Source organism: Rhinolophus sinicus, linkage group LG02 (assembly GCF_036562045.2).
Source record: "Rhinolophus sinicus isolate RSC01 linkage group LG02, ASM3656204v1, whole genome shotgun sequence".
Taxonomy (NCBI): Eukaryota; Metazoa; Chordata; class Mammalia; order Chiroptera; family Rhinolophidae; genus Rhinolophus; species Rhinolophus sinicus.
This window is the reverse complement of record NC_133752.1, coordinates 69,594,279-69,609,658: the sequence shown is the minus strand read 5'-3', so window position 1 is coordinate 69,609,658 and position 15,380 is coordinate 69,594,279. Positions and strand designations below refer to the sequence as shown.

At 39.9% G+C, this 15,380-nt stretch overlaps 1 protein-coding gene across 3 annotated transcripts in view; it reads right to left on the bottom strand.

Moving 5' to 3' along the window:
- NMU (neuromedin U) overlaps positions 1–14,782 on the bottom strand; it is a 31,041-nt gene extending 16,259 nt beyond the window's left edge. For all 3 annotated transcript variants that reach the window (XM_019740086.2, XM_074324527.1, XM_074324528.1), the window contains exons 1-3: positions 14,516–14,782; positions 6,999–7,057; positions 596–643 (exon numbers count right to left, since the gene is read on the bottom strand). In XM_019740086.2, coding sequence (XP_019595645.2) covers positions 596–643; positions 6,999–7,057; positions 14,516–14,627 — 219 coding nt within the window. In that variant the 5' untranslated portion in view covers positions 14,628–14,782. The remainder of the gene's footprint in view (positions 1–595; positions 644–6,998; positions 7,058–14,515) is intronic.
- Between the last annotated feature and the right edge of the window lie 598 nt (positions 14,783–15,380).

Sequence of the window (15,380 nt, the reverse complement as noted above, 5' to 3'; positions counted from 1 at the left end):
GAAATTGGACATGCCCCCTTTAGTCCTTTCCCCTTAGGGAGCCAGCTCTGTTCTTGTCTGCTCTCTGCCCTGTGGTAGAAAACCTGATTCTGGCAGGAGGCCCCGAGTCTCTGTCTACTCCAGTTTAATTCTGGGGGTAGTTTTAGCAAATACACTTGGCATCAGATCTAAGGCATCACAAACTGACTTTTCAGTTACAATGATACTTTGATCTCCATAAGTCTGATTCCATAAATTTCTCCCTCCACGGGTTTCAAACTCAATTAAGGGACAGGATATTAGCCCCCAAATATAGCAATAGATATATTATTTTTAATCTAACACAGAATTTGATTTTGAAATTGGCATTTTCATTTCAAAAATGTGTGTAAATTTGCAGATAAGCAAATCTGTTTTACTTAAGAGATAAAAGTCCTAGCACTTTAAAACATAAGCTCATAGCACTGATTATTACCAGCAGATGATGTAATAATTTCTAATATGTCAACACGGTTTAATAATTCCATAAAATAATGACAGGCCCAAAGGGGAAAATGAAGTATTCAGCACTACACAAATGCCCACATCATTACAAAACACCTCCAACTGGAATTACCTGAGGCTGAGAACCAAAGGATAGGAAAGACGAACAAGCAGCATCGATCTGTAGAAAACAAAAATGCCAGTTACATCTTGGAGATAGAAAACAGCAGAAAATGGAAAGCAGATTTTACAAAGTCAAGTTACCCACATAACTTTAATCGAAGTTCTGTGACCGCTTAGGACTCTGGGTTTCGGGGAGAGGAGCCTCTTGAACGTTCTAAGGAAGTCCTGGAAATTGGATTTCCCCAAAATTTACCCCCAGCCACAGGGGGTATATGTCCCCAAGAACACCTGATAGTGATCATCAGAGAATATAACGACACTTATTGTTCAGCCTGAAAAATGTGAGTGGTGACTAAAAAATGGCCTTGAAATTAAGGAGCACCCTGTTATCATGGTCCTATATCACATGTAAATCTAACCACACCATCTAAATTAAGTGATAATGGCATAAGTGCTAAATTATAAGTAGGATAATAAATAGCATACAGTAAAAACTCTCCCATAACATGGGCAATCTACTGGTTTGCTACCAAGGAACCAGAATTACAAAAGGGTTCTATTTTGCCATGAAGATTTATTGACCTATAGTCAACAACTAGCTGTTCTCAGCCTTTATCCTAAAGAGAAAACGTGAAAGATGTTAAACTGTAATATAAAAACATTTCTATTCACCATTTAAAAACTGTGTTGAGAAGTTAAGCACTAACCTGGCTGTCTGGAGTTTTTTATGGCATTTATTTCTTTGGTGGCCTTTTAGAATGGGACTGGAAAAGACATGGCACCAATTCTTGTCTGTCTGGGATAATTTAGGTTGGGTCCTGTTTATGGCATAACATCTCAGGGGCCCCTTTCTAGTCCTAGAATTCTTTGTTGATCATTTAATTTCCATTGTCCTACCATACTGAGGGGGAAATTATCATACTCCTTAGTCATAATTTCTCAAGCTTCTTATTGCTTGAACATGTCCTAAAATATGATTCTCTAGTCTAGAAAATAACAAAGGTGTCCAACATTATAGAAAAGCATAGGCTTATGTCTCTCTCCTTTTTATCCTCAGAGATCTTGTCATCTTCCCTATATATCACAAATACTTGGGGGAATTGTTTTATTCTATTTGTCCCTTGTACCCACTCACCTGCCCCCTCTTCCACGCTAAACAAACTCAGAATCATGAACGCGCGCGCGCGCGCGCGCGCGCGCGCGCGCACACACACACACACACACACACACACACACACAGTGATAAACTTCTTGGGGGAAGGGCTATGCCATATCTAACTTGCCCAGAATAAGTGTTCAATAAATCTCCTTTAATTAAATTTAATTGAATGTCTGGAAATATAAAATAAAAGAGAAGTTAATTGTGAGGGGAAAGCCAAAAAGATACCCTTTTAAGCTCTGAATTGTGACTCATGCGTAATATATCACTTCCAAATGTTATTTACTGTGATTTAGCAGGGTACGAATTGGGGTATCTGCTGAAATTTTTGTGGTGCTTAAGTATCTGAAGCCACCACATGATCAAGGGGAAAGCTGGCAGCCACAGAACCGGCTGCCCATCTGTGCTGAGGTGGCCACGTCTGTGACTAAGAATAGAGAATCCTTGAGCCTCAGGGTTAACTAATCAGTGCATCAAGGTTGTTTGAATAAAAACATCAGAATAAGAAAAAAACACCAATTAATCAAATTAGGAGACAATTGGAAAGCTTTTCAGTCTTTGTTCACCTTCTTTTTAAAAGGCACAGCAACATTGCTCACCCACTTTCCATTTGTTCATTATACTCAGATTCTGGCTCTAATGGTTTTAAGTGCCACTAATTGCTTTTGAGAACTCTAATGCGTCCATTGATGAATCTGTTTGAAAACGTATTAAGATGTAACTGGCATTTTTGTTTTTTACAGATAGACGATGCTTGTTCATGTTTCCTGTCCACTGATGCTCTATATGTATTTCTAGTGTTCTTCGCATCCTAACTTCTTTATTTTTTTCTCGAAAAGAATTTATAGTGCTTTTACAACTCTGAGTTTTTGTCCAGCATTATCATCTAAAATATTTTTTCAAAGATTTCCCACAGAAATATAGTTGATTTCAAGCTAAAGTCAATGTTTCTGATTTATACATCAGTATCGGTTATCTAAATTATTCTTCATTTTATTTATGTATTCCCAGTGTGTATATTGATGTATCAAGGCAAAGGCCCTTATAATAGACTTTATAAAGTCCTATGCTGTTAAAGACTGTTTAGTACTTGGCACTTACCATCTGCCTTGTCTTTTCCCTTATGTATTTTGTTGGGGGTGGCTTAGGTGCAAAGGGTATTACTCTCCTCAGTTCATTAGCTCACTATCATCATTGGACTCCATTTATTTATTCTTTTTATATTTCCTTTTCCTACTCCTATTCCATCCTTCCATAAGCAACTTTTCCAATGTATTTGATGTGGATCCTCCATTTGCTTAGGTTCTTTAAAAATCTGTTCTGTTGTTTGATGTGCATATATAGCATTTTTTCAATGAACGTTGTACTTCAAGATTATCCATATTACTGGGTACACCTGCCATGTCATTGCTAACTGCTGTAGAGTACTCTATATTGTACACCCATCACACGCTGCATACCCATTCCCCGCTGAAGGACAACTGGTTTCCCTCCAATTCCTTCCATTATCTCCTTGTATCTGTCCTCCACTTACGGATCTGTAGGACAATATCTTTGGGCTGGGTAAACAAGAGAGGGAATGCTAGATCATGAGGATATCCAGGTTGCTTTCCAGATGGCTCCAGAGTTGACGCTCACCAGCAAAGCATGAGGGTTCGTACACCCCACACCCTTGCTAATACTTGCCATTACTTAGATTTCAATTTTTTGGCCATCTAATGAGTGAAAAGTGACACTTTGCTGTTGTCTTATTTGTCATTTCATTATTACTACTGAATTCGAGGGTCTCTTTAGATGCTTTTTGGACTTTCAGGTTTTGTTTTTTAAATCGTTCTATCCTTTGACTATTTTTACTTTGGATTCCTGTCTTTAGCCAGTTGATTTGATAGTGTTTCTTAGGTGCTCTAGAAATTAATCCCTTATCACTTTTAGACATTGTTAATATCTTCTCTCACAGGCTCTTTACCTTTTTCCATGGAGTCTTTTATTGAAAGAAATCTTTACTTTTCATCATGTTTTTGGCTTTATGATTTCTATTTGAAGTTTTGTTTAAGAAGTCTTGCCCCACTCCTAGCTCACAAAGATATTTTCCTAAGAGAAAATACATTCTATTAACAGTAATTTTACCCTCTATATTTAGATCTTTAATTCACTTGGAGCCCACCTTTGGATGTTAAGTTTTATTTTTCCCCATACAGCAAGCTAGTTTCTTTCATTCGCCAATCAGTCCTTTTTCCACTGAATTTTAGTGTTACTTTTATTGTAAGTTTATGTGTATGTGCATGTGCATGTCCATCTTATTAGGTTCCCCCAGAAACAGACTTTGAAATAAAGATGTGGATATAAGTAGATTTGGGGGGAGATGACCCAAGAAGCACTAGCAGAAGAGTGGAGAAGTAAAACAAGGAAGAAAAGGAATCCAATAAAGGAAATGTTATCAAGCAGATTACCACTGTGGGAAACTGGGATCAATAAGCCGGGGAACTAGGGGCAATGTAGAATTAGAGTTATCTCAACTGAGGGCAGAGGCAGCTAAAGTATTTACCCACCAATTCCCTTGAGCCACCACCTGAGGACTGCTCTCAGTGGGGGCATTTACTCCCAGGCATTTCTCATCTGTCCTGAACACAGACCAAGCAGTCAGGGTCACAGGGGCATGCAATTAGAAACAGCAAGTTTGGAGTGCCCTGAAATGGTGAATGCCAAAGGGATATGACAGGGCACTGACGGTGTCTGCTAAACTCTCCAAGCTCCAGTCTCTGTTCCATTGGTTCATTTGTCTGTTCTTGTGCCATTACCTTTTTCATTACTAGAGTTTTATAGTACTTCTTGAAATCTGGTAGGTTAAGTTCTCATTCTTTACTCTTTATAATTAAAATTTCCTTAGCTATTTGTAGACCTCTATTTTTTCATATCAATTTTAGGTTAGATTTATGAAGTTTCTGGGGGAAAAAAAAACCTAAATGAAATTGGGATTGGGATTCCATTGATTTTTATGGGATTTACATTGATTAATTTGGGGATACTTTATATTTTTATTACATTAAATTAATTGTTCCACCAAAGAGCAAAGAAGGTCTCTCCATATAGTCATATCATCTTCTATTTCCTTTATTAAAATTTAATTTTTTTCTCCATAAAGTTATTGTATTTTTTTTTTTGGGGGGGAGGTTAGGTCAATTCCTAAATACTTACAGTTTTTGTTGCCATTGTGAATGATATAATATTTTAAACTTTATTTTCATGTTATTTTTACCTAGTGAAAAGAAATGTTACTGATTCTTGTGTATTGTTATCATATCCAAAAATCTTCTCAACTCTCATCTTAGCTCTAATATTAAAAGAGCAAGAAATTTCTTAATGTAATTCATCATGATTACAGATTAAAGGAGAAAAGGCACACAGTTTATCTCCATACTGATACACATAAAGTATTTGATTAAGTTCAAATTTGTTTTGGATTAACAAAACTCTTAGCAAAACAGGAAAAGAAAACTTTCTTAACTGGGTAAAGGTTATATAACAAAATTCTAGAGCTAATTTATGCTTTATAAAGAAGCTCTAGATACATTTACTATGTAACAGTACTGGAGGCCTTGGGGGAGGGGGGGCGTGGAGAAAAGAACAAATTATTTCTTCAGTGCTTATTGTGTTACTATTGCACCTTTCCAGCATCAGATATTTTTCTAGGAATTTATCCACTGCATCTAACTTTTCAAAATCATTGCCATATAGCTGTCCATAATACTTTTTTTTTGGTTATGGCTTTATTGAGATCTACCATATACCATACAATTCACCAATTTACAGAGCACAATTAAATGGTTTTTAGTGCCATATACAGAGTTGTACAACCATTACCTGTCAATTGTCCATAATACTTTTTAAAAACATTTTTAAATCTCTATTTTTCTCGGTAGTCTACCCTTTAAAGTCTATATCTTGTTTATCTTTATCTTTCCTCTGACTTTTAAAATCAGTATTACCACTGCCTATTAACATTGAAAGAACAAATGTTTGGTTTTGTTAAATTGTTTTGTTCTCTGTATCTCTCTTTATAAAATTTATTTCTGCCTTTATTTTTATTATTTACTTCATTCTTGTTTCTTTGAATTTTTCCTGTTGTTCTTTTTCACCATATTTTTTAGTTGAATGCTTAGCTTGTTTTCAAATTTTCTCCCTGATAAATAGGTATATATATGAAGCTAAAATTTCTCTCTACCTACTGTTTTAGCTGTAGTCTACAAATTTTGACTTATAATTTTATGTCACTCAGTTCTAAGTATTTTGCAATTTCCTTTTCTGCCCAGGATTATTTACCAAAATGATATTTATTTTCCAAATAGATGAGATATTTAAGTTATATTTTTATTAATTTCCGATTTTATTGCATTATGGTTGGAAAACATTTTAAATGGATCCAATTCTAAATGGAAACTTTCTTTGTGTTCAAACACATGGTCTTTTTTTTTTTCAATGTTCCAATTATACTAAAAAAGAATGTGTATAATATTAAGTGTAGGCTTTTAAAAATATTTCTAATAGCTCAAATTTATTGATTGTGTGGTTAGGTTTTTGATATATGTACTTATGTGTTATCTGTTTAACTATCAGTTTGGAGAGAGGTGTATTAAAGTCTCCAATTACAACTGTTCATTTACCCATTTTTCCCTGAAGTTCTATCAATTGTTAAATAAGTTTAGAGGGGTTTTTTTTTGGTAATATATATTAATAATGGTTGTAGTTTTGCTTGTTCTTTCATTAGCATATAAAATTCCTCTTTGTTATGATGGTTTGTTCATTTGAATTCTATTTTATCAGCTATTCAGAAGGCTACTCTAATTTTCTTGCCATTCATATCTGCTTGGTACATCACTTTCCATCCTTTTATGTTTAGCCCTTTTTTGTTTGTTTTCTGCTTTAAGTGTGACTACTATAGATAACATATGGTAAATCTTTTAAAAAATCCAATCTGAGTATCTCTGTCTTTTAAGTGGTATATTTTAGCACATTAACATTTAATATAGTTACTCTACTGTGAGGACTTATTTCTGCCATCTTACTTTACCATTTACTGTATTTTTTGTTTCTTTTCATGTTTCATTTAATAAAAATTATAATTCTGAATATTATGACATCAGGATGCTAGTAAAATAATAGTTGTCCCAAAATTCAACTATATTATTTCATTTCACCAGGATAATCTCAAAGAAGGGCAAAGTGCCCAATAATTTGTATGAGGATAATTCTTTACCTCATTCCACAACTGTCGTTCTTGTTCAGGCGATAATCCTTGAAATAATATTGGAGCACCTGAAAATAAAGTTATACTCACATGTTAATTTTATAGTATTTTTTCTAAAAGTAAATATTTATGTATACAGTCATTAGTCACTTAACAATGGGTATACTTCTGCTAAACTCTTCACTGTGAGAAATGTGTTGTTAGGTGATTTCATCATTGTGCAAACATCACAGAGTGCACTTACACAAACCTTGATGGCATAGCCTACTACATACCTAGACTATACGGTATATCCTATTGTTCCTGTACAGCATGTTACTGTACTGAACTGGAAGTAATTATAACACAATGGTAAATATCTGTGTATGTAAACATTGAAAAGGTATAGTAAAAACATGGTATAAAAAATGAAAAATGTGGGGCCGGCCCGGTGGCTCAGGCGGTTAGAGCTCCGTGCTCCTGACTCCGAAGGCTGCCAGTTCGATTCTCACATGGGCCAGTGGGCTCTCAACCACGGGGTTGCCAGTTCAATCCCTCGAGTCCCACAAGGGATGGTGGGCTCTGCCCCCTGCAACTAGAATTGACCACGGCACCTTGAGCTGAGCTGCCGCTGAGCTCCCAGATGGCTCAGTTGGTTGGAGCGTGTCCTCTCAGCCACATGGTTGCCGGTTCGACTCCCGCAAGGGATGGTGGGCTGTGCCCCCTGCAACTAGCAACGGCAACTGGACCTGGAGCTGAGCTGCGCCCTCCACAACTAAGACTGGAGGGACAACAGCCTGAAGCTGAACGGAACCCTCCACAACTGGGATTGAAAGGACAACAACTTGACTTAGAAAAAAGTCCTGGAAGTGCACACTGTTCCCCAATAAAGTCCTGTTCCCCTTCCCCAATAAAAAATAAAATCTTAAAAAATAAAAAATGCACAGACAATAGTTTAGTGGTGACCAGAGGGTAAGGTGGGAGGGGGGTGGTAGATGAGGGTAAGGGGGATCAAATATATGGTGATGGAACGAGAACTGACTCTGGGTGGTGAACACACAATGTGATATATAGATGATGTATTATAGAATTGTACACCTGAAATCTATGTAACTTTACTAACAATTGTCACCCCAATAAACTTTAATAATAATAAATTGACCTCAGCTTTTTGTAACTTTTTTACTTTGTAGGCTTTCTGAATTTTGTGTACTTTTTGATTCTTTTGTAATAATACTTAGCTTAAAACACAAACACATTGTACAGCTATATGGAAACATGTCCTTTCTTTATAGCCTTACTCTATAAGCCTTTTCTATTTCTAAAAGATTTATTTTATATTTTACTTTTGAAACATTTTTGTTAAAAACAAGACACACGCACAGTAGCCTAGGTCTACACTGAGTCGGGATCATCAATATCACTGTTTTCCATCTCCACGTCTTGTCCCACTGGAAGGTATTCAGGGGCAATAGCATGCATGGAGCTGTCATCAACTGTAAGAACAATGCCTTCTTCTGGAACACCTCCTGAAGGACCTACTTAAGGTTGGTCTTGAGGAGGTGTCACTCTTTTCAAAAATATGTCTATGGTAGTTTGCTTGGTTTGTTTCTCTTTTTCATCATAGATTTGCTTGTAAGCAGATAATGTACCATGATCATTCTCTATTAATGAAAACCTTTCAGTGTTTGGCATCCATATTTTCAATCTTTTTAAGGAGTTTGTTGAGGTCTACAACAGCTTCTGCTAAACCCTTCACTGTGTATTTTCTTGGGGACTCTTATACTTTTTTGTCCTCTTCATTAGTTCCTCAGGAATCAGCTATAGGAGTTCCTCAATTTTATTCTCATTCAGACCCAGGTTAAAGTTGTTTGCCATCTCATCAACAGCCTCTTTAATTTTTGCAACCTTCTCATCATTGGCAAATCTTTGGAAGTCATGATGAACCTCATGAGTGTCTTCTTCCAGATGCCATTCATACACTTTTTGGTGACATCACCCCAAGCTCAAACAAGGTTCTTGATGCAGTCACAGATGTTGCAATCCTTCCAGAATTGCATCAGTGTCTTCTTCAGTTGCAGCAATAGCCTGGGTGAAGGACCCAGGCTATTGCTGGGTGAAGAACCTTCTCAGGCAGTAGGCTTTATAAACTGCTCTAACTCCTTTATCCATTGGTTAGATCAAAGAGGTCATGTGTGAAGGAAGAAACACCACTTTGATATTAAGATGAAAATCACCAATAAAAGATGTCTGGAGCATTATCAACAAAAACAAACTCTTAAAATCTATGTTATTTTTCCAAACAGTACTTCTCCATTTTGCTGGCAAAGCAATTCAGGAGGGCATCATGGAAGAGGAGGTGGGTCAAACATGCCTTCTTGTTGCTCCTGTGGTACCCTGGCAGTGTGTGCTTACTGATATGCTTGACAGCCCTGTGGTTCTCCCTGTTCCAGATCACAAAGCGTTTCAATTTGTAGCCTGCAACATTGCCCCCAAGCAAGACTATTGTCCTATCCTTTAAAGTCTTGAAACCTGGCATTGACTTGGCCTCCTCATAAGGACTCATGAAGACTTTTCAGGCGTCCATTTCCAGAATAGGGAGGTTTTCATCCATATTGAATATTTGCTCCAGCAAGTACTTTTCCTCCACAATCAACTTATCTAGAGTTTCCAAAAATTCTTTAGCTGCCTTCACATGAGCACTCATATACTTACCATTCATATTCACATTATGTAATGAATAACAATTCTTGAATTGTTTAAAACTCCCAGAGCTCGCAGTAAATTTACCCTTGCAGTCAGGTCCAGCCTATTCTTCCAACATCAGGAAACAAACTTTTTGCTTTGGCCATGATCATCATGGCGCTGAGAGGGATATGCTTCTGTGTCTGGCCTTCAGTCTAAGTCATTAGACATTTCTCCATGTGCGTTCTAGGTCTTTCTCGAATTTTAGAGTCTCCCTGCCTTCAATGAAGCCGATCCTTTGACAGCTTTCATCACTTTGGTCTTGTTCTTCAAGATTGTAGCTATGGTGGAATGGGACATGCCTGACTAGTGCTCAACAACCACCATTGATCTCCACCTTCGTAGTCCTTAATCACTTTTAATTTTGTTTCCAGATCAATCATGAGATGTGGCCTCTTACCAGTGAGATTAGCAGTGGATTCTGTATTTTTAAGGGTCATGATGAACAAAACAACACAAGATTAAATGAAGCACAAGAGAAAATGATGCAGGCAAGAGGTGCAGTAAACATGAGGTGTATGAGGCTACTGCTGCGGTGACGTGGCATATGGTTTTACAGCAAATTTTTTTTATATAAGTAGAAAGAATTCACTAAAATAATGATAAAGAGGATAGTATAGCAAATGCATAAATCAGTAACATAGTCATTTATTATCAAGTATTTTGTACTTTACATAATTGGATGTGCTATACTTTTATACAACTGGCAGCGCAGGAGGTTTGTTTACACCAGCATCACCACAAACGCATGGCATTGTGCTCTGATATTATGGCAGCTACACTATCACTAGGTGATAGGACTTTTTCAGCTCCATTATAATCTTATGAGACATCGTGTCCCATATAGTCTTATGGGACATTACATTGTGATGTAGCACATGAGTTTAGTTCACTTTTGGATAATATTTCCCATTTTTCACTGTACATCACTACCCTCCTACTTGAACTAGATATTTTAGCATTTGACTTAGTATGAGACATAATTATTAAATGGACCTTAATAACATTACACAGATGTTACTCTCAAGAATGAGTTACTTTTGTGCCAACACGAAAACCTGTACATGATTGTTCATAGCAGCATAATTCACAATAGCCCCAAAGCAGAAACAATTAAAATTTCTATCATCTGCGAATAGATCAACAAAAGGTCGTATATGGTCGCGTCCAGTGCAACACGGGCAGTGAGGGTGCGAGAAGCGGCGGCTTTGGGTTAAGTTTTTAAGAAAGAAATAGAGAATGCAGTTAAATCTCAGAAGGCCGGGGGCCTCACAGTTCTGAAAGACTGGAACCCAGAATAAAGCCGACTGGTGGTATTTACTGATAAGTATACAAGGGAGTATTATTGTTTCTGACACAGTCTGTGAGACTCATCCATCATGTTATAGAAACAACCCAAATCAATTATGATGGTCCCCGAAGAGCCGAAGCAAAAGTCCTATGATGACTGAGGTGAGGTATGTGACTCCCTAAAGGACATATAGCACATGTTGAGACTGTTTTATAGAGCTGAGCAGAGAGAGCTTGATCTTATTGCTCTAAAGACTTTTCTCACAATTAGGTGAGAGGGGAAAAACCAGAGTCAGCAGTGGTTTCTCCCAGGCAGGGGGAAGGGGAGACAAGGCCCCTTCCCAAATCTTTCTAAGGCAGCTCATCGGGGGTCTCCACAGGGTTCCGCTTGGCTTGAGTTGCCCCCCCATGGGGAATCTTACTCGTCATTGGCTGTAAACCCTCTTTTGGAGACTAAATAGAGAGAAATATACAGTCCCAGGGATACACAGTCTCACAGACTCTTCTTTCCACAAGGAAAGACTTGGGGGGACAGTCTGCTAGGCTGTTGTGTGACAACAGTATATCCACACAATGGAATACTATTCAATCATAAAAAGGAAAGAACTATAGATGCTCCTTGACTTATAATGGGTTTACATTCTGAAAAACTCGTCTTGAGTTGAAAATATCGTAAGTCAAAAATGCGTTTAATATGCCTAACCCACCGAACAACACAGCTTAGCCTAGCTGACCTTAAACACGCTCAAAACACTTACATTAGCCTACAGGTGGGAACTAGCATGAGTTCCATCTCAAAAGTAATTGACTTGCTCTTTTTTACCAGAAGCAGGAGATACAAATGAGTGTTTTGAGATATGATGGGATGTAAAACCACAAAAGACAATAGCCTAAAAATGTTGGAAACAGTACGTGTAGAGTATCAGTTGTTTACCCTCGTGATCATGTGACTGACTGGGAGCTGTGCCTCGCTGCCATTGCCCAGCACCACCAGAGAATGCAACTCACTAGCCTCGGAAAAGATCAAAATTCAAAATTCAAAGTACGGTTTCTACTAAATGCATATCACTTTTGCACCATCACGAAGTTGAAAAGTCATAAATCGAGCCATCATAAGTCGGGGACCATCTGTACTGATAATGCTACAACATACATGAGCCTCAGACATATGCTAAGTCAAATAAGCCAGATGCAAAAGACTAAATGTTGTATGATTCTACTTATATGGAACGTCCAGAAGAGGCAAATCTATAGTGATAGAAAGGTTAGTGGTTGCCTGGAGCAGCGGGTAAGAATGAATTTTAAGAATTCTTTAATGATAGGAGCCTGAGTAGAAAAAGACATGTCTTAGTTTAGTCTTGGGCATTTGACTGTTTACTGTCACAGGTCAAATTAAGCGACAGTTTGTTGCAGACATCCAAAATGTGCCCCTCTTATTTGGAAATTTCCATCTTTATTTTAGTGTTGTTCTCTGAATAGTAAACTGTTTCCACTCACAGAATATGTAGCTGACCCTTTATCGTCTCACTGCTATTGTATGCTCTGCTAACTCATTTTTGCCAAGGCTGTACTTATTGACACACTTTTATTTTCCTCTGTCTTTGTGACACGTGTTTTGTTGTTTTTAGATACATCCAGTTGCATCTTCCATAACAATTAATCTTGGTAGATTATGCCCCCTTTCATTCATTTATGTTGTTGTTCCCCTTAAGTGCTATCTTCAGAGATTCAGGACTCTGGCAGGTCACACTGTATCTTCACCCTCACTCATCACATTTTTAGAGAGATACAATTAATTTTTTAGTATCAAGAGCAAGTCTGAAGGGGAAAGAAGACATAAATGGGAAGTGCAGGGGGTCTCTGTGTATGACAAATGTGTCTCATCCCCTTGCTTGAGGAATATTGTGGATATTTATGAGATGACTGATCAGACAGCAGATATGCTGCTTTGGAAATAAAACCCAAGACTTGTCTTTTTATGAAACCAGCTGCTGCCTTCCACAGTTTTTGCTAAATCACCAGTAGCCTGAAAATTGTCCCATCTCCCAAAAAAGCAGTTATCCCCCATTGATGCAAAAATCACTGCAAACATAGCATGTAACATCCACAGAAAGTACCAATGCTTTACAGAGAAAAAAACCACTTTTGTAACTATGATTATCTGCTTCCTTAATCAGCCATATAAAGATTACCATCCTAATTTTACCAATAACAAATTGAAAAAGATTACTTTGCATAAGTCAGGTTGTATCAGTGCTGGCTATGTGATAGAGAAAGCTTAGGTCTCCTAGCTTCTGATTGCTTAGATTTCAAAGCCAAATTACCTTGTTTTTCAAGCAGGGGAGCCTCCTGTACCCCCACCCCCAAATACACACAAACACACACACAACCCCCACCACCACTTCCTCCAATGCCTCAAGGAAAGGAGAAAACCAAAACAATGAAAGGACAGCAATAAAAAGAAATACTTCAGGAAAAGAAAAACAGCTTTGGATTCCCCACCTCTAACTGAGGGCTGGGCGACAAGCATTGAAAGGTCCCTACATTTGTGGTTTCAAGTCCCCAGTGTTCTGAACAATGATGCAACGGTCTGCCCACCTCTACCTCACTGACAGGAGAGAAGAGGGAGCAAGGAGAACTAGCCGGGAAGATAAAAAAGTTCATGGTCTTAGCAGGACAGCAGCTGGCATTGGAGGCGCCCTGGCTCAGAGGTGAGAGATGAAGGATGGTCCCCTCCGGTGCCGGGAAAAGTAACCTTGAGGGAACTGGTAAGTGATTTCCTCACTAGAATGAGGTGAGCTCTGCTCTTCCTTGTCTCCCAAGCTTCAGACCTCCCTCCTTGACCTTACCTTTGCTTTCCCCACTTCTTTCCTCTAATCCAAGCTCAAGAAGTTCCTATTGTTATCAAATCACAGCTAACTTTAGCTGTAGCACTGACTGAAAGCCTGGCTTGCACACTTGCCTCTCCAACTCTGCCTGACGGTCTCTATTCCTTTTCCTGATCTGCTGCCTGAAAACCTGTAAGGCAGAGACCTCTCTTTTACCCTCTAAACAGCTAGAATGGGGGCTGTTTCGCTGCTCAGGATTATCTGAACAGAAAGAGGAGCTCTCCAAGTTTACCTCTCATCAGCAGATGGAGTATCAAATTCACTCTAGTCTTGCGTCAACCATAAATCCCTTCAGTTAAAAGGAAAGCATTTTAATTTTTCACTGTTTTATCTCTTGTTACCCATGGGTCACGGGGGCTGGACATCCCGAGTCTGAGGGAGCCCTGCAAGTTTCCATCAGCCGTAGGCTATCGCTGCCTGGAGGGCGCTCGCCGGGCCTGGGGATTTTGGTCTGGTCCGGCAATGCGCTCCAGCTGGGCCATTGGCGGTTGGCTGCCTTCGCCCATTGTCAAGGGCGAGAACCTGGGGAGCCCCGCACCCAGAAGCCAAGAATGGAGGCGAGAAAGTGGGGGAAGAAAGCGGGACGAGAGGTGCGGGAGCCCGTGAGGTGCGGGGCCGGCTTACCTCGGCAGATGCCCGCGCAGCAGGACAGCAGCAGCAATAGCAGCAGGATGTGGGGCGCTGCAGCCGCGTGTCGGGGGGACGGTCCGAGGCGGCGGCTCGCTGCTGGCGGCATCTCGGAGCCTGCGGGCGGCTCTGGCTCGCGACCCTGCGCTGTCCCACGCGAAGCCCTGGCCGTGCCTTTGTGTCCGTGGTGCGCCGCTCGCTGGGCTCAGCCACGGAACTGACCGTCCCGCGAGCCGCCAACTTTTAAATCTCGCGGACACGTGGGCTGAGGCGGCGCGGGCTGCGGGCTCGTCACCTCACCGCCAGCCGCCGCGACCGCCCCAGCGTCATTCCCGACCCGCTGCCCGCCCCCGCTCCACCCCGCGGCGGGACCCGCACCCCTGGCCGGAGTTTCTGACTCAAGCTACCACGCATTTTCGCTGTCACCGTCCTAGGGGCTCTGGGATGGGGAAGAATGGAATTCAAACAATGCATGTCTATTCCCTTCTTTGGAAGGATTTCAGTGGGAGCCTAAAGAGGATGGCAACCCAGGCGGTCCGGAGAGGCTGGGATCCGCGTTTTTTTAACTTGGATAGGACGACACTCTCTAGTTTTGTGCGTCTGCCTGGGACGCCCCTGCCTCACCCTACGGGGGAAGCCTTCTCTGCCCCCCCGGACCGTGCGTGCCTCCTCTGCCTGAGCTCCAGCAGCCACCTCTGTCGAAGTACCTCTGTTCTATTCACTCGTTTATCCCCAGCTGCTAGCACAATGCCCAGTGCATATTAAAGCAATCCTGGTTTCAAGTATGACGTTGTTGTTCCCCAAATTCCTCCAAGGTCTGAGACCATTTAGACATATGCAGTTGTCTGTTAATGAAACTCAA